The sequence below is a fragment of the Podarcis melisellensis genome, assembly GCF_964234715.1.
Source record: "Podarcis melisellensis genome assembly, chromosome: 2".
NCBI classification, from domain to species: Eukaryota; Metazoa; Chordata; class Lepidosauria; order Squamata; family Lacertidae; genus Podarcis; species Podarcis melisellensis.
In genome coordinates, this window is record NC_138529.1 from 5,067,553 (window position 1) to 5,092,046 (window position 24,494).

The following is a 24,494-nucleotide window of genomic DNA, read 5'->3' on the forward strand; positions in this document are numbered from 1 at the left end:
ATAATAATAATAATAATAATAATAATAATAATAATAATAATAATAATAATTTATTATTTGTACCCCGCCCATCTGGCTGGGTTTCCCCAGCCACTCTGGGCGGCTTCCATAGAAACCAGAAAACACTAAAATATCATACATTAAAAACTTCCCTGAACAGGGCTGCCTTAAGATGTCTTCTGAATGTCAAGTAGTTGTTTATCGTTTTGACATCTGATGGGAGGGCGTTCCACAGGGCGGGCGCCACTACCGAAAAGGCCCTCTGCCTGGTTCCCTGTAGCTTTGCTTCTCGTAATGAGGGAACCGCCAGAAGGCCCTCGGCACTGGACCTCAGCGTCCAGGCAGAACGATGGGGGTGGAGACGCTCCTTCAGGTATACTGGGCCGAGGCCGTTTAGGGCTTTAAAGGTCAACACCAACACTTTGAATTGTGCTCGGAAACGTACTGGGAGCCAATGTAGGTCTTTCAAGACCTGTGTTATGTGATGTCCTGCCTTCTGAAGCGGAATTATCAACATATAGTCATCAGCACATCAAAACAAGTCAATCCACCCGTCACATTTGTATCTTGCTGTTCCTCCAACAAACTCCGTGGGCACCTTGAGCCGACCTACTTACTGAACGTTCATCCTGATTTAGTTTACGAAGAGGTTGGATTATATTGGTCTTTATTGAGCATTTGTTCTCATTTATGTGTGAAGTGGTTATGCAAGAATAATTATTCACTCTGCATTTGTCCTTATTTGCTTGCAGGGTCTTTATACATTTTCCTGTTAGTAGTCATTCACTTATCCCACATGTTTCAATTCATTTCCCTGTCATTCATCCTAACAGCAAAAAGTCTGCTTCTCATTTTTTGAACTGGATTTGTTATGCTTGGGTGAGTGAACACTTTAATCCACTTTAATTGTGAAACTAAATTTCCAGGACACATTTGAATCCCTCCTGCAAAATAGTGACAATATGGAGGTGGCTGGTGTTGCTTACATGGGGGCTGTCCTATTTTATCCTCACAACTCTACCCCCCCCCCAGGTTAGGCTCAGAGACAAGGATTTATCCAAACCTCCTCTTCACCCCGCCAGACGGACAAGCTGGGCATACTAGCCAAGTGGGCAGTTGAACCGGGCCTCCCTATATTGCCAGTCCGATTCCTCTCTACATTAGAATCATGCTAGCTATCAAATCAAAATTCTGGGTATCAAGAACAGCATGTTAGAGCAATAGGGTTGTGCACCTATTGTTACATTCCAACCATTCCAAAAATCAGAATTTGTGTACACACACACACACACACAATCCTCCATCCAGGAAAGGAAAAGTATGATTACAACAAGAATATGTTCTAGCCAAGCAAAAGCCCTTGAGAGGGTGTGTACTAGGGCCACTCTGGGGTGTGTGGCTTGAGGGGGGTGCATGGCCCAGACCCAAGATGGTGGGCCAGGTGGAGAGGCCTGGAGGTTCACATCAGCTCTGGGTCTTGAGGTTCTCCACTCCTGCTGTACATGATGGAGGAGAGTGTGCCCCATTGCAAAAACTCTCTGAGAGCCTCATGGGTTGTTGCGGATGTTTCCTCCCAAAGTATTTCACTTTTGCCTTTCCCCAACACACAAAGACAAACAGCAGGTGCCTTCTGACAAATCCACTTAGACAACTTGCTATTTCCCTGACTGTTTGGGTGCAATGAAATAGCGATTGGCCCCTTTAAAAACGTTGCAGTGGAAAACCTCTTGGCCCATTACATAACTGATGTTTTCCCAATATGTCCATCACATCCAAAAGACCTCGCAACAACCTGTGAAGTAAGTTCGCCTGGAAGATGATGCCTACCAGACACCTGGTGCGCTTCAGGGCTGAGTGAGGAATTGAACCTGGGTTGCCCTAATCCAGTGCTCTAACCACTGCACCCCACTGACCCTGGCCATGCTATGTGTGGCTGAATACATAACCGCTTAGGGATTAAGCAGTAGGTAAAAGTTGTGAAATAAATAAACTGTATGGGCGTATGTATGTCCTGTTCCTACATGCCAGTCAGACAGGTGGGCTTGCTGCCCTGATCCCACTTCCCATAACATATATTTACTGTATGCGCAATAGTGCACATCTGAAAAGTGCATTTGCCAGGGCCGGTTCAAGACCCTTTGGCACCTCACTCTGCCTCATGGCTGGGCCCGCCCTGGCTTTTGCAGTCATGTTATGTTGTACAAATTCAGCTCTTTCTTTCTTAGCCAAGGGCCACCAGCAAATCATACAGCAGCGCAATTTAAAACATAGTGCATCACTGAGAATATAATTAAAACAAACTAGTAGCATAATCCATTGTAGTGTCTAATCCATTGCAGCATTCAGTATTTCCCCCCAACAACATTAAAACTACAACACTGCAAAAGTGTAACATTCACTACAGAAAAGGGCTCCTGCTCATTGACACTTTAGCCCAGCGCTTCCAGCAACAGAGCTGACAGTCCTCAGCCTTGCTCCAAATCATGCTGGCAATCCATCTTATGGGATTCGGCCCATTCTTTTTTAATAGACAAAACCATAGAAAGCTAGCTAAGTCAGATATGATCCTGTGGGTCTGGTTTGTCAGCAAAATGACCAATATTTCACCACTTACCCAATCCTTTATGTCCCCCAGCCATTCTTGCTATAAATTTCTGCCTAGGGCAATTACAAAGACTGTACTGCAACACAATTATGTTCCAGAGTTTCCACTGTTGGTTGTCCACACTGCTTCCATAGCTGCTCCACAGAAATCCCTCTGAGCCATCCTAAAGTGACTGCAGAAAGGAAATTGTTTAGTGTTGCCAAGCTGATTAATCTTTGGCACTTTGGTACCTATGTTTTGTTGAATATGGTGGAAGGGAACTCATGTTATCCAGGCTTGGGTAGAAGGGAGATGTTATTTGGGTAATAATCTCTGCCAACAGTTCATGAAAATGCACATCCATGATAAGCTGTCTCATCACATTGAGAGCTTTATTTTCTCCCAGCATGAACATAAGATGAAAATCCTATCCTGAAAAATCCTATACTGGCTATCAGATTAATGGCAAAATTTAACCCAATCAAAAAGGTTTTAGCACCTTCTGCCAGTCAGCATATCTATATTCCATACTCTCTAAATGCAGAACCTGTTCACCACTAGGCAGGCAAAGGCAAGTATCCAGACAGATGGTTTGGCAGTGGGTGAGAAAGTAATTAACCCCAAAAATCTTGAGTCAACAGCCTGACCGCAGACTCCCACGCCCTGCCTGTGAGGGAGTGCTACAAGGAACCAAAGCATTCCACTCCAGTCATGAAGTGTCTTCAAAAGAATGTAGAGCAGAGGAATTATGTCACTGAACTATGAATAGTTTTACTTCTTGCCCGGAATCATTGGGCCAGGGATGCCAACAGGATTTTCTGGGCCTAGTCCACACAGTCTATTGACAAGAGCTGCTCACTCTGGTCCCCAACCCCTCATTAGCCCCTCTGAGCTTCTGCTTCCTGCCCCATGCAAACTACTAAGCTCACTTTTGATCTTCACCGTCCCATTTCTGAAGGCTCTTCTGTTTTGCAGTCCTACTTTTTACCCCTTTTTCACCTTCACTCCTGTATACATGCCTCCTGTGCTTGCTTCTGTGCAATCCCCCTTGAACACAAACCATGCCCCTGGTAACTTCCTGCATCTTCCTCCTTCCAGGCATTATGTTAAATGCTGACCATGGGATCCTCCAGTCTGGAGCTTGGCCTTTGCATTTCTGCATTATCTGCGGCTTCTGGACCGACCTCGAGGGTAGCCCCACAAACAGTTATCAATTTTCAAGGTGGTCAATCACAAACAAACATCTTCCCAGCTTAATCTAGCCTGTGCAACCAAGCTAACATTCAGATAGCTAAGCGGTGGTTTGGTGCAGATCAAGGTTCCAGCCCAACATGAACGCTGAGCTGATATGCACTGAGACACTTGCTATTGGCTCATATAGAGGTGGCCACACATACTTGGCCAATTGTCCACCTTTCCTTGGAGAAACCATTAGGAACATTCTTTTTTAAGAGATAGTAAGTGAAACACATTGTAGCCACTACCAATTTCAAGAAGGAAGAGTTTCAGGAGAAGCTGTATCTTCTGTTGTGCAGCATATTCAAGGCCTTTGAAATATTTAAAGATAATGGGATGGAATTCAACATCACACTCTTTGTTTGCTCCATCTGGGCAAACATTTTGGTATTCTCCCCACCCCCAAACCTCGAGTCAATTGCGGTGTGTACGAAGGGAGAGGAGGATGAAGCCCTGTTGCACAAGGGACAGTCCTTGCACAGGACTTCCACTTATGGTGCTCATTAGATCAATCCCACTCAAGAGTCACCAGATAGGATGTATGTTTGCATGCCATGGACCCCTAATATTAGACCTAGTGCTTCTGAATGAATCCAGCACCACTTATGGCTAGTTCACACATTTAAGCTCACCACTTGAAGTCTGTAGCAACCAATGATGACTCAGCATGTGTGAATGAGTCATCACAGATGAAGTGTTGCGCAATTTTCATACCTCCTTATGCCATCCAGCCCAAGCCCACCGCAAGGAAGCTTCCCTCTGGGCCAGTTCAAACATGCAGCATCAAATGGTGATTTGTATGCCTAAATGCACCATCACAACCAGTCAGACACCATCAAGGACCTCACACCCAAGACCTTTCAGTGGAGTAACATGGTCACACCTTCATCTGCCAGTCCCCCAAACTGCACAGTAACCACGTATAGTGGAATCCCATACATGCATGTGTGAACTATGACACAATCCTATGTGGATTCACTTGGAAGGATGTCCCCCTGTAGTCAGTGGGCCCTACTCCCACATGAGTGTTTATTGTAAAGGCTGCCATCCTAAACACAGTTACATGGGAGTAAGTTTCATTGAGCTTAGAGCAAGCGTGGGGAACATGAACTGTTCATCTTGTGTCTGCACTATGAAGATAGACTTCTGTTCACAGATGGGTTACATCAGAACAGATGAGTCTTAAAGCCTGCCTTCTCTCTCATCACGCTGAGACAAAAGAGATGCTGCAGCCATGATTTTCTGCCCTGGCTGCCTGAACTAATTACAGTCAGTGACTGCAGAGTTCTCTGCACTTTGATTCCATGTGCTGAAGAACTGAGTGGGGAGGACAGAACACTCTCTTGACTCGGACTGCATCTTCTAAGACTGCTTAGAGTGCTTTCAACTTTCGTTTAAAATTTGATATGCACAAACTCCTTAGGACTAATGCAGACTAAAAGCACAGTGTGAACACACCCCAAGAACCAAACAAGGAGAGAGAAGGGGCGTGGGTTTTTTATATTATTATTAAACCTTTGATCTTAAAATCTACAACATATGATTTCTGGCTCTCAGCAAAAGGATGAAAGCAAGGATGGAGGATGAAATGCTGTTCCAATGCATGCTCAGAAAGTAACGTTTGAAATGACAAAGTCCCTGACTACTTTTTGAGGAAATGCAAAAGACTGGTGTAGCCTCCAACATTTTCCCTTGCGAAAAATGGTGGGATAGGTATCATGCCCCAGTTGCTGCCCTTGGATTCGGAAGATGTGTTCCTTGTTGTTGTTGTTTTAAGAGCTCCAGAGCCTCAAGTAGGGCAGTGTACTCATTACCTCTTGCTATGGCTCCACTGCTGGTGTTTGAAGCTGAGTACTCATGACACTAGCCACAATCCATAAGTATCCTACAGCTTCTTGAGAAATACTGCTCAATGTTATTTCCTTTACACCAGCCTCCATCTGATTGCAAACCAGAAGCTACAGTTAAGCTGCAGTGCATAGAGTTCAGGAAGCCATTGCTCATCCACAGATGCCTGCAGATGCGCAGACGGCAACTTCAGTGAATTGGAATTGAATTGGAGTTCAGCACAGGGAAACAGGCAATGGGCATCATCTCTGGACTGAACAGCAGCATAAGAATGTGACTTGAAACACAGCAGGGGAAACATCATGTCTCTGATGTGCACATAGTGTTGCTTTGGAGTAGCAGCTGCATCCCCCTCCAATGCCTGCCCTTCTCCCTCACTTGGGCCTCCTCCACTTTTGTATGAGTCTGAGCAGTTTTCTCCTTGCCCTGCTCCTTTCTCAGGGAAAACCAGCTCCTTAGTGCTCAGAGCAAATGTTAATCTGGAGAAGATCAGAATTGGCTTTTACTCTGATTGAGTGCTAAAGAGTGGTTTCAGGACAAGAGAAAGTGTGGACAAGCCCTCAGAGTTGTCATCTTCAGTCCAGGAGACTGCCTAATTTGAAGAGCTCCAGGGTAGCAAGTCTTTATGGAATAGTTGTGCTTTCCTTCCTGGTGTGCAGGTGGTTAATTCGCCTATCCATCTCTCCTGCCTGGTGCAGCAATATTCATCTTTCAGCAAGCAGGAGAAGGTGGTGGTGAACAGGCTGCTTGAGGAGTGGGTAAGAGCCCCCATGGCACCCTGACCTGGATCTCTTAAAGCTTACAGGTGCAGTCCATGTGTCTGGAGCAGGCAGTACAATCTGCTGAGGATGTGCAGAGATCTTCCCAGACATTGAAAAGGGGGTGGGGTCCACCTGAAAGCAGAACTACTCTGCCAAATCAGCTCCAGTAATAATCCAGAGTAAGCAGATGCATTTACTAGATGTCCCTTAGGTGTCTAGAAAGCTAACTTAGATCACTGGGTAGCTGGGCTCCAGCACGATGCAGGCATCATCCTCACACACCAGTGCCTGGAGGTCTTAATAATAATAATTTATTATTTATAGCCCGTCCATCTGGCTGGGTTTCCCCAGCCACTCTGGGGGGCTCCCAACAGAATAGCAAGGATGGCTCTTTTCATAGCATGATGACACATCTGGGGAAGCCAAGTCCCATGTGAGTTCCAGGATTGGAGCCCAACCAAAGGCCGGGCTTTTACGCCAGCTGAACCCCGCTCCATGATTTGAGGAGCATGTATCTACCTGTATCTTTTCAGCAAGTCTGAGGGGCATGTCTGAATATGAAGAAAGAGGCCTGGACACTCTCTATATTCCACCAGTAGCAATAGTCTCATTGGCAGATGAGAGAGTGAGGAGCTCAAAGGAGCATCAGACACCTTTCTACCCTGTCATCTGCTACTATCTGCCATCACTGCCTTCCACTACACTTGGCAAGGTGGCAGAGCTGCAGCTGTGAGAGGGTGGTGGTCAATGGGGAAGAGTGGGAAGAGGAAGAGCACCTGCTTTGCATGCAGAAGATCCTAGATTCATACCCGGGCATCTCCAGGTAGGGCTGGGAGAAACCCTAGTCTGGAACTGGGGAGCTGCCTGCCGAGTTGGTGTAGACAAAACTGAGCTAGATAGAAGAACCTCTGTATAAGGTTTCTGTGAGGTACTGAGGTGATAGAAGCTGAAGCAGGAGAGGTGAGAAAAACATGGGGGTCCACAAGTTGTGGCTGGGCTTGATAGCAAACCATTGATTCTAGGAGCCATTGCAGATGAGTTAGAAGGACCTTGAATTCATGGATGTGGTGCCACGATGCCTACTGAGCAACTGCAGTCTGGTGGTTCCTCAAAACGGAATAAGGTAGTAGGGCTTAAGAATATGGATGGAATGGAAGGCTTTTAAAGAAATTACAAAGCAGCCTCATATTATGTGTCTTCCTTGTTAGACAGTGCATCAGCAACAAATTTTAAGAGAGATTGCAACGCAAGTGCATACATTCATCAAAGTAATTTGTTGCTTCATCATAGGTCATAACTAGCAAATGCATGGATTGGAATCCTTCCAAAGAGATTTCAGTTCTGGAATAGATTTAGTGGAAGGAGAAAAATTCAAATATGTGTAGCGTGTTAAAGAGCAGGAGAAGGGAAATGGACGTGGCTAAAGTTAAGACCTTAACAAAGCGGCCTGTGTGAAACTTCACCAGCTTCCAGAAGTAGCAAGTCAATCGAAGTAATTTGGATGCCCACCTACCCAAAGTGGCAGAGGAGTTTGCTCTTCAGTGGCTTTTTCATGGTGCATTTGCTCTGGAGTTTGTGACCAACATGGGTTGATCTAGAGGTGTGGGTCTGTGTGGGCACATATATGGCCCTGCCCTTTGGCCCTCTGATCTTTCCCTGCCCTGTGCTGTGGCCATTTTAATAAGCCAGCCTCTCTGTAGCAAGCAGAAGGGTGGAGGAGAGAACTAGATGACCTCTCTTTTAGTATCTACCAGCTCAGAAGAGAATTGTCATTAAGGAGGGGAGGAACCGGGATTTGCTAATAGGCTGACTTGACCAGGTTTACACCAGGGCTGGCCTTGGCCCTTGCTTCTCCAGCCTGCCTGGATCTTAAGCTGCCAAATCTCCCAGCGGTTTCAGTCATCACCTTTTGCAGCTCCTGTCTCCCTTTTAATGAGCATCCCTGCGTGCTCCCTGTACCTGTGAACAGCTCTGTGTCTGTAGCTCCTCTCCACCTGCTGCGCTTATGCCTTGCTGCCTTGGGGGATTTGGGCTGGAACCAATCAGTCAAGAAGCATTGGTGGTAAGAGTTGGTGGTGGCTTACATTCAAGGTGCGTTCAGCTGCGGGGGCTTTTATTTCCTCTCTTTTCTTTCTCACTCTCCACATTTTTCCTTTTATTTGGGATGGCTGCATATGGCTCTCTGTGCTGCTAGGCGAAGTGGGTCTGAGATCTGTGAGCCACAGGATTCAGTCCCCAAGGGCCGCTCCATGTCCTCGGGCAAATAGCTGCAGAAGTGGAGTATTTCTGGTCAATCAAGGCAAAGTGGGTGAGGGAGATGGGAAGGGCCATTCATGTGGCATCATCAAGGCTTCACAGAGCTCTGCCAGGGGCTGTCGCTCACTCCTGTGCAGCTTGTTGCTGCTGTCATCAACTTTCTCTGAGTAAAGTCTGATGACAGCACACAAGTCCCTTCCCTGGGATGAAGTGCTAATGGGCTGTTTAATCCCGGAGAAGGGACCAGTGCTGGGATGAGCAGTAGGAAGGCAAAGACAAATCTTAATCAAGGCAGCTTTTGGTGCCCCGGGACCAACCCACAAATAGTTAGCCATTGGGATAGTGTGCTGTGGGAGAGACAGCTGTGGAGATTGACAGCACCCAAAGAATATCACCCCACTTGTAAAAGACCCACACAAAAAAACCCAAAGCAAAACCCACACAATGTACTTCACTGCATTCACAGTTGAATAGCACACACATTTGTACTGAATTTATTTCCTTTATTGGATTATCCCTGGATTGGGAAAATCCAAATGTAATGGGGGAAAGTGTGGACTGCTAGTTGGATGAAGAAGACATAATGTGAACAGCACCAAAAAGAATGGAGACACAAGCAGCTTCAAATCCACATTAAATTTCTGTGTGGACTAGTTCAGGGGTGGGGAATCTTTGGCCCATGGGCCATATTTGACCCATCTGAAGTCCTAATTTGGCCCTCAAGGCTGTTCTTTGGAAGCCACGCCCACCTGCCCCACACCTGACATCATATATGACATCAGGTGAGGAACAGAAAGCCATGGAATAATGGGGGGCTTAAACTGGGCTCCCAGTCGTCTCCCCTTTGGAAGGATTCATCTTCCTTGTGTGCCCAGCGTTGTCGACAAGTAGCCCATATGCCTGTGATACAAGCGGCTCTAGTGATGGCAAAAGAACACCAGCAATCCATCACGACCTGTCATCCAGCTGCTGCGTTGGCACAAAAACTTTCCTGGGCTTGAGTGGGGGAGAGCAGATGACGAGAATTTGTGAATAAAGCTAAACTGGAATATGAGAGGAAAGGTTCCAATAAAGTGGAAAGGTTTAGAAGAAGAATAGAGAAGATCAGGGAAGCACAGAAGGTTTAAACTTGTTTAGAGGGACTGATTGCTCCTATCAAAGCTGCCAGGTTGGGCCAGTCTAGTGGTTCATTTAGCCCAGACTCCTTGCTTTCAACTGCACCAAATGTTGCTGAGAAACAGAAGGGACCCACACCTTATTTGTTCCTAATATCTGGTACTGGCATTCAGTGACCACCTTGGCCAGTGGCTTTCAGCAGCAGGGTATTGTGTTGTGGAGGTGCTTACCTGGCCTCCCAGAAGAGGGAGAGGCAAAGAGGAGGCCGCACTGACAGCACCATGCAAAATCAAGGCCGTAGCACCTGCCCACTCTAGTCTCTGGCACTGGAAACAGAAACCCATGAATTCTGGCCCTTCCCCCCAACCCTGCGGTCACTTTGTGCCCTTGCCAAGCTGTTTGACTGCATACTAAACCTTCAAGGTTTGCTTGTATTTTCACCCCTTCAGCACAAATAAGCAAGTACAAGTATACTTCCAAAAAACTCCTTTTTTCCACTTCCCTCAGAGCCTTTCCCTCTGATTCCTCTCCACGTCTGTTCGCCACAGTTCAGTACAGAGATGGGTCTGGCTAAGTCCACTGAAATCAGGAGGCTACGAGGGCACATGCTGTAGCTCAGTCTCGGATTATGATCATTGTATCTTAGCACTGCATGGATAGTCCAACCCCTCCTTTCTTCAGCCTCTGCTACCGACATTGGAATGGACCTTTTTCTAACTACTCCATACCATCTAACATTTCTCCGATAGAAATTGGGACATCCCATTCCATAATGAAAATCTTACTAAGTTGCCCCAGCCACTCTGGGCAGCTTCCAACATATAACAACAACAACAACAACATTAAACATTAAGAGAAACTTCCCTATACAGGATTGCCTTCAAATGGCTCAGAGGTTGGATAACTCCATTTATTTATTTTATTTATATTCCGCCCTATACCTGTAGGTCTCAAGGTGGTTCACAGAATATATTCACACGTGAATCCCCTAACTGTAAAATAAAAATAAAGATTAATGCACTTCTAATGTTTTTATTTTAAATGTGCTTCAGTTTTGAATAGAGCAGTGGCACTCCTGGAGGGGATATTTCCCCCTATGCCATTTTCTTGCTCTGTATTGCTCACACACAAACACCACAGGAAAAAAAATCAGAAATGAATAAGTAGAGAAATAGCAGCTTGAAGTGGGGAAAACAGCATGGGTGGGATTTAGCTAAGTTGTATGAATGGAACGAGGTCTGCTTGTGCAGCAAAACTTCTTTCCCCCCTACTCTTGTGTGCACTCCCCCCTCTACCCACTAAACGTGCTCTGGATGGTTGGGGGGAACCCAGATTAGGTTTATTTGGGGGCGCAGTGGAGAGGGGGAGTTCCATTGTGAAAGTGATCCTTGTTCCCTGCATGTGTGCCCAGTGCTATGTTTATTTCCAAACCATGGTGGGAAAGGATTAAACGCTCCCCCAATTCTGCTGCTCTGATCAAAATCAAAACCCTACCAATTACCACCACATGGCAGGTTTAGGTTCAAACTATTTGTTCATTTGCTTTATTTAAAAGCATTTATAAACTGCTAAATATATCAGAAACCTCTAAGCAGAGGTCTAAAAGACAAACATTTTATCAGTAAAACATTCAAACAAAAACACAACTTAAAACCAATAAAGTAGCAGTATAGAACACATAAGAGATATCAAAGCAAAAAAGAGAGAAATTCAGAGGATTCAAACACATGGAACAAGGCCCAATCTTGTGGTTCAAGGGAAGTGTGGGCAAAAAGGTAAGTCCTCACAAGAAGTCTGAACCAAGTGACCGTTGCCACTTCATGTAATCTCAAGGAAAGGGCCTTCCACTAGGCAGGGGCAACAGCAGAAAATGTTTTCAGGTCAGACAGTGTTGGCATATTATGGTGCTCACATGTCACAGCTATTGTTACTTGTAATAAAGGCAGAACTTCCCATCTGCCAAATGAAGTGTGTGATATGAACAAATATGCTCACCTGTTGTCTGGGTTGCATGGTTCGTGGAACTGGATTTTTCTGTGTTGTAGAATTTCGGGTGCAGAGCTGTTGTATTTTAAGGGTAACACTAGAATGAAGCAGGGCACCACAATTTCCCACTGTGGTCCAGTGTAGACATTACAGAGAGATGAAGCACTCTTACAAGTCCTTTTTTAAACCTATTTGTGTCCTGAAGATACCTAGATGCTTTCTCTATGCACAGGGCAGGGTGCAGATGCACCATGAGTACATGAAGGATCTCAGAGCACACCTGTTTTAACCCAAATTCCCTATTTTATCTACCTCTTTGATAGGTTGCGTGTGTGAAAGGCCATGTGACCAAGACCCTGAACTACCTGGAGATGAGTCCCTCAAGTGTCTTGAAGGGCACTGCTTTGAAACCTCACCCGCTCAACCCTGCTCGAATATTTTCCAGTGAGCCATCCAAAGCCAAGCTGGACCCATACAATGGTGCCCTGAGTCCCTGGGACTGGACCAAGAACCAGACGGCCATGGAGCACTTCAACCAGCGAGCTAAGAGGAAGCCCTCCATGAAGGCAGGCCGAACCAAGAAGATCTTTGGCTGGGGTGACTTCTATTTCAACATCAAGACCCTGAAGTTCAGCCTGCTGGTGACAGGCAAGATTGTGGATCATATAAATGGCACCTTCAGCGTCTACTTTCGTCACAACTCCTCCAGCCTGGGCAATGTCTCTGTGAGCATTGTTCCACCCACCAAGGTAGTTGAGTTTGATGTACTGGTTCCCCCTATCCATGCTCAGCACCTTCACCCTCAGCAGTCCACTTTAGCTGAGCCCAAGGAACCCAAGACCTTCAACTGTCACGTGGAATATGAGAAGACCAACCGGGCACGCAAGAACAAGCCTTGCCTCTATGACCCTTCTAAGATCTGCTTCACCGAGCACACGCAGAGTCACGCCGCTTGGTTGTGTGCCAAGCCCTTCAAGGTCATCTGCATCTTCATCTCCTTCTTCAGCATCGACTACAAGCTGGTCCAGAAGGTCTGTCCAGATTACAACTTCCAGAACGAGAACCCCTACTTTGGCTGATGAGGGGGGAAGACTTTGGGAGGGGGGGACAGTGCAGAGGGGTGTTAAGTAAGTTGCACTCTTTTTATCAGGACAGGATTTGGAAGAACTTTGGCTGGCAGTGAAAGAAACAGGAGAGCCCCCCCCCCCCCGATGCTTAGTGAGAGAAGGATGGCCGGTTCTGAACAGGAACTGGATTCTGCTCCATCTCATAAGGCATTCCCTTCCCAGTGGCCACTAAACGTCCCAGGACTTTAGGAAAATAGAAACTGGCCCAAAGGACACTGTTGCTTTTGCTCCCCACTGTACCCCCTTTCCGATGCTGTTTGAGTCATCTCAAGGGAATTCCCAGCAATATGAAGAAATGGCTTGCTGTGGCTTTCATCTCTTTTGTGCATAAATGGACCCTGCTGCTTCTGTGGGGCTGTAACACTGACTTATATGAGAATGTCTTTCATGATCATGCCTCCCATCTGGAATATAAGGTTCTGGTAGCAGCCAAAGGTTCCTCTGTGCACCTCTCTGTCTCTCTTCTCCTTGGACTGAGCCACAAATTGTCAGCTGAGTTGCTACTGAAGCTATTCATTGACCTGCCTGGGATTGTGGGAAAAAGCATATTAACCCACAGTGCCAACTCACCTCTTGCCAGATGCTCTACAATGGAAAGGACCAACAGAGGGCAGAAATTGCCAAACTCGGGAGCTTCTCTGTTCATATAATACAGGAATGTAATGTGCAATGGATCAATCATGTTAAATTGGGAGGGAGAGTGAGAATGTGTGTCAGCTGGAGTTAAGCTGAATGTAAACAGGGAGATTGGGGTTCGGTGGGTGAGATCCACCAAACTTTATGTTCATAGCAGAAGCCTGAGTTGAGTGTTAGTAGAAATTCAAATGAAATTCTATTAAGGACTGTGAGAGTCAACCAACTTAGGAAAGCGTGTGTGAGTGTGTGTGTGTATACGCAGCATGACAGCGAGTAAGGATGTGTGCTACATTAGGTGTGCTCTTTTGGCCTTAATGGCATATGTATTTGCAAATACATTTATTTAAGTCTGTATAACTAGGAATGCATATATGCCACCATGACAGTAATGAAGTGTGTGTGTTTTAATTAGGGCTGCAAGCATTCATTGATTTATTCTGCAGATTGATCAACTAGAGCTTTAATCTCAGATTAAAATTTGTCCCCTTTGATTGAGTGGCAGGGCTAAGACTGAGCGGCACACTGCTGTGCAGTCCTTGCAGGTGTAGCAGTTGCCTCTTTGCTGCGGATGGGTTTGCTTTCCAGCTGACACCCAGAGTTTCCAGATCTTTTTTCATTTCAGGGTGAAAACCCACTGGGGTTTTCCTGCCAGCTATATGAAGCACAAAGCAACTAAGGCTGACAGTGCTCATTTGAAAATCACATCAGTTTCTCTTTTAACTCTGGATCTTCCACAGCACTTACAGGATTTTGAAGTTGTTCCTTTTTGAAGACATTTTGGTTCTGATGACTTTACTGTAACAGGGAATGCTCTGCACAAGAAAGAAAAATGTAAAGGATGATCAATCCTTCTTAATAGTGCTGAGCGGTAGCTTTTGTTGATTAAATTTTAAGCTATCTCACATTTAATAGGAGGCCATGCCTATCCTGCTATATCATAAAAAGGCACCTGCATTTTTGTGGTTTAGGTAAGATGCAGACTTATTTAAAGACAATTGACAACCCTACTTTCAACATATATATTTCAGTGTAAAGATTTCGTTAAAGGGTATGAAGAGACATTTGAGTTTGCATATGTAAGTATGAGTGTGTGCTATCAGGAATCTGAATGCTTGAGTAAGGAGTGTCTGTATGAATCAGTGGCAGCGTAGGTGAGATGGTGTTAATGGGAGTCTGCATGTGATTGCATGTGCTGGTGGGGTGTGAGAGAGAAATTGGCTTACTAAACTGTATGGGAGGGAGAGAACAGATTCATTTTTTGTAAGAATGTATGGCTGGGCTTGCTTACACGAGTCCTCTAGAGGAGTTACTTTGAAAGCAATTTCTGCAATGCTCCTGCGCTCCCCTGCTCCCTCTTGCACATGGTGTGTCTAGAGGACTTTGGCTGTTCCATGAGAGGCTAGTCTATCGTCTGTCCTGGCTTCAGAGGGGTGGGTAGACTCTAGTAACATTGCAGCTACTTCTAACATTCTGGCTCAGCGATGCTCTGAATTCCCTTGATTCCTTCTTCTTGCTTATCTGCCTCTCCCTTTCACCCACTGCCCTTGCAAGAATTACAAAGGGTTTCAAGTTGGTTTTGAGCGGTTGCCACATGCCAGGTATAGAAATGAACAGGGGAAATGATATGCTTCTTTTTTTGACAATCAGTATTGTTTGTTGGTTGGTTAGTTTGTTGGTTAGTTAACAGCAAAACAGTAATATACGTGTGGCTCTTCAAAGCAACTACAAAGTAAGGAACAATTTAATTGTGTGCTGCCATTACAAAATCAGACAGTTGGGATATTTTCTGATGTACAACTTCAAAAACATTTATTGTCAATAAGACAGTCATTTATTCATTTTTAAAAGCAACGTGAGTCAAGTACTAGTAAAAGAAGTATGGCAATACCATATGGTTCAGTCATTTCTGGACTATGACATTTGTTAAAATGTTTGAGTGCTCCGTCCTGCAAACAAACATTCAGCTTGCATGTGAGGAAGGAGCCTACCTATCTCTCTGTCATGCTAGCTTTCTACATGTTGGTTTGGGGTTATGGTTTGGCTTGGTTTTAACAAGGGCATTCAGACATTCATTCCCCCCCCCCCTACATTCTGAAGTAGTACAGTTCTAGGAAGGCAGTATCGCCTGATGCTTCCAAATGTGCAGTTCAGCTGCAAGAGCTTAAACACCAGAGATGAAACTTCAGATTGCTTTTCAAAATTGCAAATCAAATCTAAGGACAAAATGTAACTCATTGGAGAGTGGCCTGAATTTTAACTTGCACCTTTTTATGTGAAGGTAGCTTTGACTGAGAATAAGTCACTCTGCCTTCACCTAAAAACAACTTTGTTTCCATGAGTGAAGGACATGTGACACACATCCAGCCAGTTGTGGAATATGTTAGGCAAGCTGCATCGTGCTGCATTCACACAAATGTTGAATTATGAACTCACACTAACAGCAGGTGATGAATTCAGAAACACAGCCAATTCACCTATAACCAAGTGACTGATATCTTGGGGACCTCTGTGGGTGATGTTTACAAATGAAATAAAAGATTCATGTTGGAATTCATGAGTTGTAGATCATGAATCTAAAGCCTCATCCCAGCTGTAAGGGATCTCACCTGGAATTTGCATGGCCAAATGGTGAATCATCCAGTTTTGCCAGTTCTAGAGGTAGAGGCTGTACCTTCACTACTCTCCTACTTGTTGCAGGACACGGGTGGCACTGTGGTCTAAACCACTGAGCCTCTTGGGCTTGCTGATCGAAAGATAGGCGGTCCGAATCAGTGCGATGGTGTGAGCTCCCATTGCTGTGTCCCAGCTCCTGCCAACCTAGCATTTTGAAAGTGCACCAGTGCAAGTAGATAAATAGGTTCCACTGTGGCAGGAAAGTAAATGGCGTTTCCATGCGCTCTGGCTTCCATCGCGGTGTTCCATTGTGCCAGAAGAGATTTAGTCATGCTGGCCACATGACCCAGAAAGCTGCCTTTGGACAAATGCCGGCTCCCTTGGCCTGAAAAGCGAGATGAGCGCCACACCCTATAGTCGCCTTTGACTTGACTCAACTGTCTAGGGGTCCTTTACCTTTACCTTACTTGTTGCAGCAAAACTAGAGAAGTACAGCAGCCCAGCTGAAAGTGTGTGCAGGCTAGTGTCTCTGCTGTTGTGTTTTGTGGGTGTACACAACCATGAACAGGGATGCTCGTGCACATCAGCTCATGTGATAGGCATGAATCTCATGCAGCTGTTGGTGTATGTAAGTGATTTTGTGAGTGCTTTCAACAATGTCTGATGTCTCTGTGGCTCTATCAGTGTACTTCCTATTGTGTTAGAACTAAGCGTAGATGTGCTTAGTCTACACAATCACATCAGCGTTTCCTAAACTTCCCAAATTGTGTCCCCCATCCCGCCGCTTCCACTTAAAATTGAAGGCATACTTCACCTGTATTCTCAAAATGAGATACATATTTCCAGAACATCGGGGAAGCATTTTCCTTGTAATGACAGGTTATCCTAGTCAGTATTCTTTCCCAGCATCCTTCCCTTTGCACACTCGCACTCAGGGTTGGGACTATGACATGCTTTTGGGATTCCCCACATTTGTCTACTCTGGTGCAGGCTGCATTAGTGAGTCTGAATCCTCCCTGACTCCCTCCCTCAGGAAGATGTTCCTTCAGAGAAAGGATCCATGTTGCACAAAGCTTTCCTACGTGAAAATAGAGAGCACAGGCGGGTAATCTGTGGCCCTCCAGATGTTGCTGAACTACAACTCCCATCATCCCTACCATTGGCTGTGCTGGCTGTGGCTGATGGCAATCGGAGTGCAGCAACCTCTGGAGAAAGCCACTCTTACCACTGTCTGCACATGCCCCTGTTTACGTGTTTGGTGAACTTGCAAGTTTATACATGTTGCCAAGGAGGCCTGTTATCTGGAATATTTAATCCAGAGCTTGTTGTGCTCTGTCTGATTGCTAGGGCGGACATTGGCAAACAACAAAGCCACATTGCCTGGATCAGCTGGTTGTACTAAGCTTGTTGCTCCGATAGAGAGAGAACCTGATGGAGCTTCAGAATCGAATGGCTTCTGTGCAAGGAGTGGAGAACGGTGCTGGGGATCTGGCCTGCTGAACCGGAGGCCTTAAAGTGCCCAGAAGAATGCTTGAACACAAATGGCATGGGTTTGGACCATGCAAGGACAGAAGGATGTTGAGATAAGAGAGAAAGGAATATGTTAATAATGTTCTGAAGAGGGGGAAGGAACAGGTTTTGCCATGACCCAAGACTTTGGGATCGTCACAGCTATGTAGTGGGACACTTGGGACGGCTAGGTGCAGGTTTTGTGGATTTGTATGCTGCAGTCTGCAGATACTGCGTGGTGGGATGATCTCTATCATTGGTTTTCAACCAGTGTGCTATGGCACACTGGGGTGACTCGAGGAACATTCCGGGGAGCCCGGGGGGGGGGGCATCCTTTCATTAAATTGCAGCCCATATCTTTCTGCATTATCTTTCTCTCTGAGGAACATTCAGGGGCGCCAGGAGCTTTAACTTGCAGCCCATTATCTTCCTGAAATAAAACAGTGGCAAAAAAGTGGGGAAACACTTTTGCAAGACTGTTTATCTTCTTAAAATCTTTCCCCCACACCAACAAAAATCCTTCCCAGCATCAGTAACGAACAGTTCCTAGTTTTACACAGAGGGCTTGAGAAATGCAAGAAATTAACAAAGTAGCTTGATAGTGTGTGTGCCTGGATGTGTGTGCGCTCTATACAGTGGCACAGGAAGGGGGGTGCAGCGGGTGGGGGCCACCCCGGGTGTCATCACTGAGGAGGGTGACAAAATGGCAAAAAATATGTGTTTTAAAATAAATTTTTAAAAATTGGGCTCACAACACTTTTTTTTGAAAAAAACAACTACTGCATCCCCCTTCCTACGCCACTGGTAGCTAGGTGAGGTGGGGGGCACTGGGCGCCACACTGCGGGGCCTGCAGCGTGCCTGAGCCACTTGTCTCTCCTGAGGGGGTGGCGCCGGGTGGACTGCCTGCAAGCTCCACACTGCTTTTTCAAGCAGCACAGGGCTTGCGTCTGCCCACCGCTTCAGCCACCCTACACCTGAGGGGGCGGTTGCGGAGAGGCTCCATGCAGTGCACCCTGCCTTGGCTCACCCCTTCCCCATGGGCAGCTCGCTTCACCCCTGGCTGCAGGACACATGCACCGCACCGGGCACCTGAGCAGATAGCTACTCCGCTGGCTCTATAAGGAGGTATTTAAAAATAACTCTGAAAGTGAGGAGTGTCTTCTGTGTTTCTCCTTCTACCCCCTGCCCCCGACATCCCTCTCCCGCTTCTTCTTTGCTTCTTCCTCCAGGCAACCTCCCTCCTCCTTAACAGTCACCCAGTTTTATGGGCATGGAGGGCATGTTGCAGGAAAGGGCCATGTATGCATGTGTGTCCTGTGCTGTGTGTTTCTCACTTGCCTTCCCTGCAATAACAACATATTTCTGCTTCTGAACTTAATCTTGTTTTGCCCTCTCCACCCTCACTTCCACCATGTGCACACAAATTTTTGGAAAGGCAGGCTGGGGCTGCCATGTAGAGTGAGTCAGCTCGGCCCTGCAGAGCAGTGGCATTGGTTGGGGTCCTGTCGACACAAGCGCTCCCAAAATGGCGCTGGCAAGGGGCGGGGTGGAACACTTACACATGTCCTGTAATGGAAGCCCAGTGTCAGCGGTTTCCACAGGGGATCCACAGAAAGAATGTGGTTGGTCAAGGGAGCCGGGACTCAAAAAGGTTGAAAACCACTTCTATGAATCATTCAGGACCCTGGTAAGGATAAGGGAACCACAGGTCAGTTCCTTAAAATTCTCTCTATGTAATTTCAAAAACAGCCATTTCTACAAGATGGAACATGTGGAAGTTATGTTCCTTTGCAGTTCCTGAGTAACCCAAGGAAAATAAAAACAGGACAGCAGAACAGAGGAGGCAAAGGAATGGAGCTAGCTCAAGCGTGGTGTGGTGATCTATTCCATGAGGTCAAGCATACTTCAATCAAAGCTTAAAGCAACGTGTTTGAGGAGGGGGCTCACCAAAGACAAACAATGTGGTTTCTTGGGGAAAGATGTTGACTTCCTGAGGGAACATGATAACCTGAATCCAAGAATTATTAGATTGAGGCTGCGAAGGAATATTCCAAAGTCAACAGGGAATGTGCTAAATCGCTGCAAGGTTCCTGCAGCCACAGACTGACTGAACTGTCCCAGCGGGCAAAGGTGAAGTCAGTTGGGACAAGAGGTTCCAGGCCCATACCATGCTTGGACTTGGGTGGGGATCAGAGGTGTCCTACATGGAAGCAGATGTAGGGGTCTTAATCTTTGGAGAAGCAAATGGTCAGTGATTAGGCTACTGGCAGAGCAGTGCCAGCCAGAAGGAGCTTCTGGTCTCACTAGGGCAAAGGGAGACCAAGTGGTGGCTTGTGCTGCCTTGTGTTGGCAGTTGGCTGATAGCTTAGCCTCAAAATGAGGCATTAGCATACATCTAGAGTTCTTGCATCTTATGTGGTCACTTCCTCTGTGCTTGATATGAATCCACACTCACAGCACAATCTCCTGTTGAGCAAAGCTAAATGAACCAGATAGTGCTGGGCTTGTGCTGAGTGCCAGCTCACCTTCATAACACAACTGGTTGCTCACCCCCTATAAAGAGTATGGCAGAGGTCTCCAACGTGCTGCCCTCCAGATGTTGCTTGACCAAAGTCTCATCATCCTTCACTTTGGCTAGCTTGGCTGGGGGCTGATGGGAGTTGGAGTCCATCAACATCTGGAGGGTACCATGCTAGGTATTCCTGGAATATTGGATGCATCCAACATGCTTTCTTCATTCTTTAAGGCCTGGTTCAACTCCTCTTGTGGCAGGCTAATTTGCCCTAGCACACAGATGGCATTCAGTGGTGTATCCTCCCCAGTGTGTATGTGTGTATTGTTATCTTCAGTCATACCTGTTTTGTGTTTTTATGTGCATTTCTGTAAGCATCATTCCAGTCTCACGCTAGTGCAGAAAGAAATCTCTAGTCACTTCCATGTGGACGTACTGCACACACAAGTCCAGCTTCCTGCATGTATACATGTTTGGAACCCACTGCCAATTGCAGCTTCCCAATTGCACATGGCCAAATAGATTCATGAACAATCTTCACACATCATAATGTATACATGGTGGTGCATGCAATCTGTACATGCAAAGGAAAACCTGGGAAGCGATTCTTGGTCATTGCGTCTCAGTCTTGTTTTGTGTGTCCTTTCTCTGTCCATGCAAGTTCAGATGCTTGCTCTGTTTAATTTAGGATGCAAAGAACACCTTACAAGGAGTCAGATTGTTACGTTACCAAGCCCAGTGCCATGTACTCTGCCCAGCAAAGCATGTGCTCTCCTGCTGAGCTGTGACACCAGTAGGGGCTCCTAATGAGGAAATAACGTGAATCACAACTGTTTTCATTTGGAAAGGCCAGGCAGTTTTTAGCCAGTGAAGTAGTGAAGCTTGAAAACACGCCAGCAGCTCTTAATATACTCTTACATCTCTGAACTGTGAAGGAACCAAATATGTTTGTAAATACCTCATTACTTTTTAATCCAGCCTTTAGGGAGGGGGAGGCAGGAGGTGGAAGGCGAGAGGCATGGAGTCCACAGGTGGTTGTGCCATTTGGAGTTTGTACTGCCGTGTACTCGTGTCGTGTATTGGTATGCATAACTATGCCTCTTTCCAAACATGGAGCCAAAGTTTGTACAATCCATTATCGACAGATTTTCTCCATGAACTCAGCCCCCTATTGCAGCTGATGGCATGAGAAGCATCATTATGTGACTCTTTGCTGTCAAGATCCTGCTTCACTGCCTCCATTCATTTCAGGCATCAGATCATACATAGCATCGAACGGCATAAATCCCCACGTCAGTGGCAATTCCTGACCGGTTGCTGGAACGCTACTTGTTTCTGCATCTACTGTTGTGAGAAACACAAAGGTGTATGTGTGTGTGTGTGCGTGCAGATGCCAAGGGTGTCATGCACATCTATTTGTAGGTGTGAGTACGTATGCATGTAGTTGCTAGGTGTGGCAAGGGTGTGTGCAGTGTGTATGTGTAATTCAGACAGTACATGGCAGAGGGGACGCAGGTGGCGCTGTGGTCTAAACTTCCAAGCCTCTTGAGCTTGCTGGTCGGAAGGTCAGCCGTTCAAATCTGTGTGACAGTGGTGGTGAACTCCCGTTGCTCTGTCCCAGCTCCTGCCAACCTAGCAGTTCGAAAGCATATCAGCGTGAGTAGATAAATAAGTACCGCTGCAGTGGGAAGGTAAATGGCATTTTTGTGCGCTCTGGCTTCTGTCACAGTGTACCATTGCGCCAGGAGCATTTTAGTCATGCTGGCTACATGACCTGGAAAGCTGTCTGTGGACAAACGTTGGCTTCCTTGGCCAGAAAGTGGAGATGTGTGCCACACCCCTTAGTTGCCCTTGACTGGATTAACTGTTCAGGGGTCCTTTACCTTTACCTACACGGCAGAGGTTGCAGGAGTTGGCAGAGGCCGATGAGCTGGTAGGAGGTCTTGCCTGTGAGTGCAGTCTGGGAAATCAGAGACGGGAATTGCGACAACAACTTCTTCTGCCCAGGGACTAGAGAGCTGTGCCTGCAGCTGAGGTCAGATTACAGGAAGCTAGAAGGAACTGTCACCACTTCTGGGGAATCCCCCCCTGCCCTGCCACCCTCTGGACTATCAGCCATTCATTGTTGTCATTATCTATAGAATGTCTGTATTCTGTGAAGAAGCAACAGGCCACTGGACAACGGGTTGAGAAGGGGGCAGCAGCTAAGTCTACTTCGCCACGGCAGGGTTGCTCCCTTTGCAGTGGTACAAACCCACACCCTGCCCACCTTTGGCTGCGCCCTTGGCCAGGGTGAAGACTTCTTCATATTTTTATATATTTAAATTAAATAAATGAATAAATGAAAAACTGGAGCGAATTCGTTTTTTGGAAAGGGGTGACTTATGAGTGTTGAATGTGGCATCACTTTGAAGTTTTATTACAAACAAGTGGTGTATAAATTGGGTGAAATAAAAGAAAAATGATTATCATTATCATCACCATCATTATTATTATTTAGCCTATATGTTGCTTAATTGCCAAGGTGGCTACTCAGCGGTTCACAAGTATAAAACCAATTACAAAACATACAAACAAGCATCCATAAAACACACAATACAAATATACTTTTTATTTTTTTAAATGTTAACGTATCTAGATGTGGTGTTAGGAACATAATGAGCTATGTTACATCATCAGCTCAAGCTATTTGTCCATCTCTCCAAAAACTGGATCTAATTGGACCGGCAGCAACTTGGTCTCAAGGGTTGTCTTTCTGGGGGATGGTCTGTCTTATTCAGCCACTCAACTTCAAGGCATGGGCAAAGAGCTCTCTGGCGCTCATTTCAAGACACAAGCAAATGGCTCCCAAATCCATGAACAGGTAAGGAGGGTGGTTGGGTGTGTTTTTACAGGCCTCTGCCATTAGATCTACATTATGCTGGAGCTTTGTTCACAGAGAAGCACAAAGGCTCTGCAAAAAGGTGTGTGTTACATTGTGCAGGCATTGTGGATAAGGATTTGGGGTAGTCTGTGCTTGTCACTTGTTGCAACACAGGAACTAGCCAACCAGTGCGCTGCCTATTCCACACAACAATCACATTGCACTGGTTCACTACAAGAGCTAGTGCTTTGAGAGTTCTGGGGGTGGGGGGAGCCTTGTAGCAGATACAAAATGGGAATGGCAATAGAAGTATTTGCAGAAACTCCTACGATCCCCCTGCCCCTTTGGTCCTGCTGCCAGGCCATTTTGTTTCCAGAGCTCTCAAAGCACAAGCTTCTATACCATGGTTAGGCAAACTAAGGCCCGAGGGCTGGATCCAGCCCAGTTGCCTTCTAAATCTGGCCCAGATTTGTCTGGCTACAAAGTGATTGGCATACACCCTTTCAGAGTTGGTTACATTGGTTGAAACCCTAAACCCAAATAGCTGGAAATATATTTCACTTATATCAGTGGGTCTTAGCTCTAATTAAACATGCTGAGATGGATTCTAGAGCATGGGTAGGCAAACTAAGGCCCGGGGGCCGAATCTGGCCCAAATGCCTTCTAAATCCGGCCCGCAGCCAGTCCGGGAATCAGTGTGTTTTTACATGAGTAGAATGTGTCCTTTTATTTAAAATGCATCTCTGGGTTGTTTGTGGGGCATAGGAATTCATTCATTCCCCCCCCCAAAAAAATAGTCCGGCCCCCCACAAGGTCTGAGGGACAGTGGACCGGCCCCCTGCTGAAAAAGTTTGCTGACCCCTGTTCTGTACTCAAGTTGTGTGTTAATTGCACTATTAAGCGAGCCATAGTAGTCAATCTTTATTGTTATGATGGCAGATCAGTCAGCATTAAGCAGAAAGCACCAGAGGTGGGACAAGAGCAAATCAGATGGAAGACGCCATCATCTGTGGAACGGAAGCCCTGTACACAAGAAGGTGGTCACTATAGCTACCCTTCAGATATGTTGGCTCTATTCTATAGTAGTTTAACTGCCACAGTTTCCCCCAAAGACTTGTGGGAAATGTGGTTTGGTATTAGAAGAGGGGAGCTGAGAATTCTGTCTCAGAGATCCCTTGCCCATCTCACAGAACTACAGTTCCTGGGGTTCCTTGTGGAGCAGGAATGACTGCAAAGACAGTTTTAAGTTTTGTAGCGCAGCTGTGCCATAAAAATCTGCATCTTGTTTTAAAGTAAAAACTCAGCATAAACTTCAGGGGAGAATATAGAAGCCAACAAGCAAGCTTCCCAATTGTTGCTCTGACATATTTTAGTGTGGTGCAATTCTTTTGTGCTTGCAAGATGTTGTCAAATATTAAATATAATGCTTGTGTCAATTCCAAGATC

The 24,494-nt window shown here is 46.0% G+C and overlaps 1 protein-coding gene across 4 annotated transcripts in view; it reads left to right on the forward strand.

Annotated features, from left to right (window-relative positions):
• The window catches only part of NXPH4 (neurexophilin 4), a 76,420-nt gene extending 62,743 nt beyond the window's left edge, over positions 1-13,677 (forward strand). For 3 of the 4 annotated variants that reach the window (XM_081900772.1, XM_081900774.1, XM_081900773.1), the window contains exon 2: positions 12,111-13,677. In XM_081900772.1, the coding sequence (XP_081756898.1) occupies positions 12,111-12,866 (756 nt within the window). In that variant the 3' untranslated portion in view covers positions 12,867-13,677. Of the gene's footprint in view, positions 1-8,389; positions 8,492-12,110 lie in introns of those variants that run through there. The other variant, XM_081900771.1, reaches the window with a different exon arrangement.
• The last annotated feature ends 10,817 nt before the right edge of the window (positions 13,678-24,494 follow it).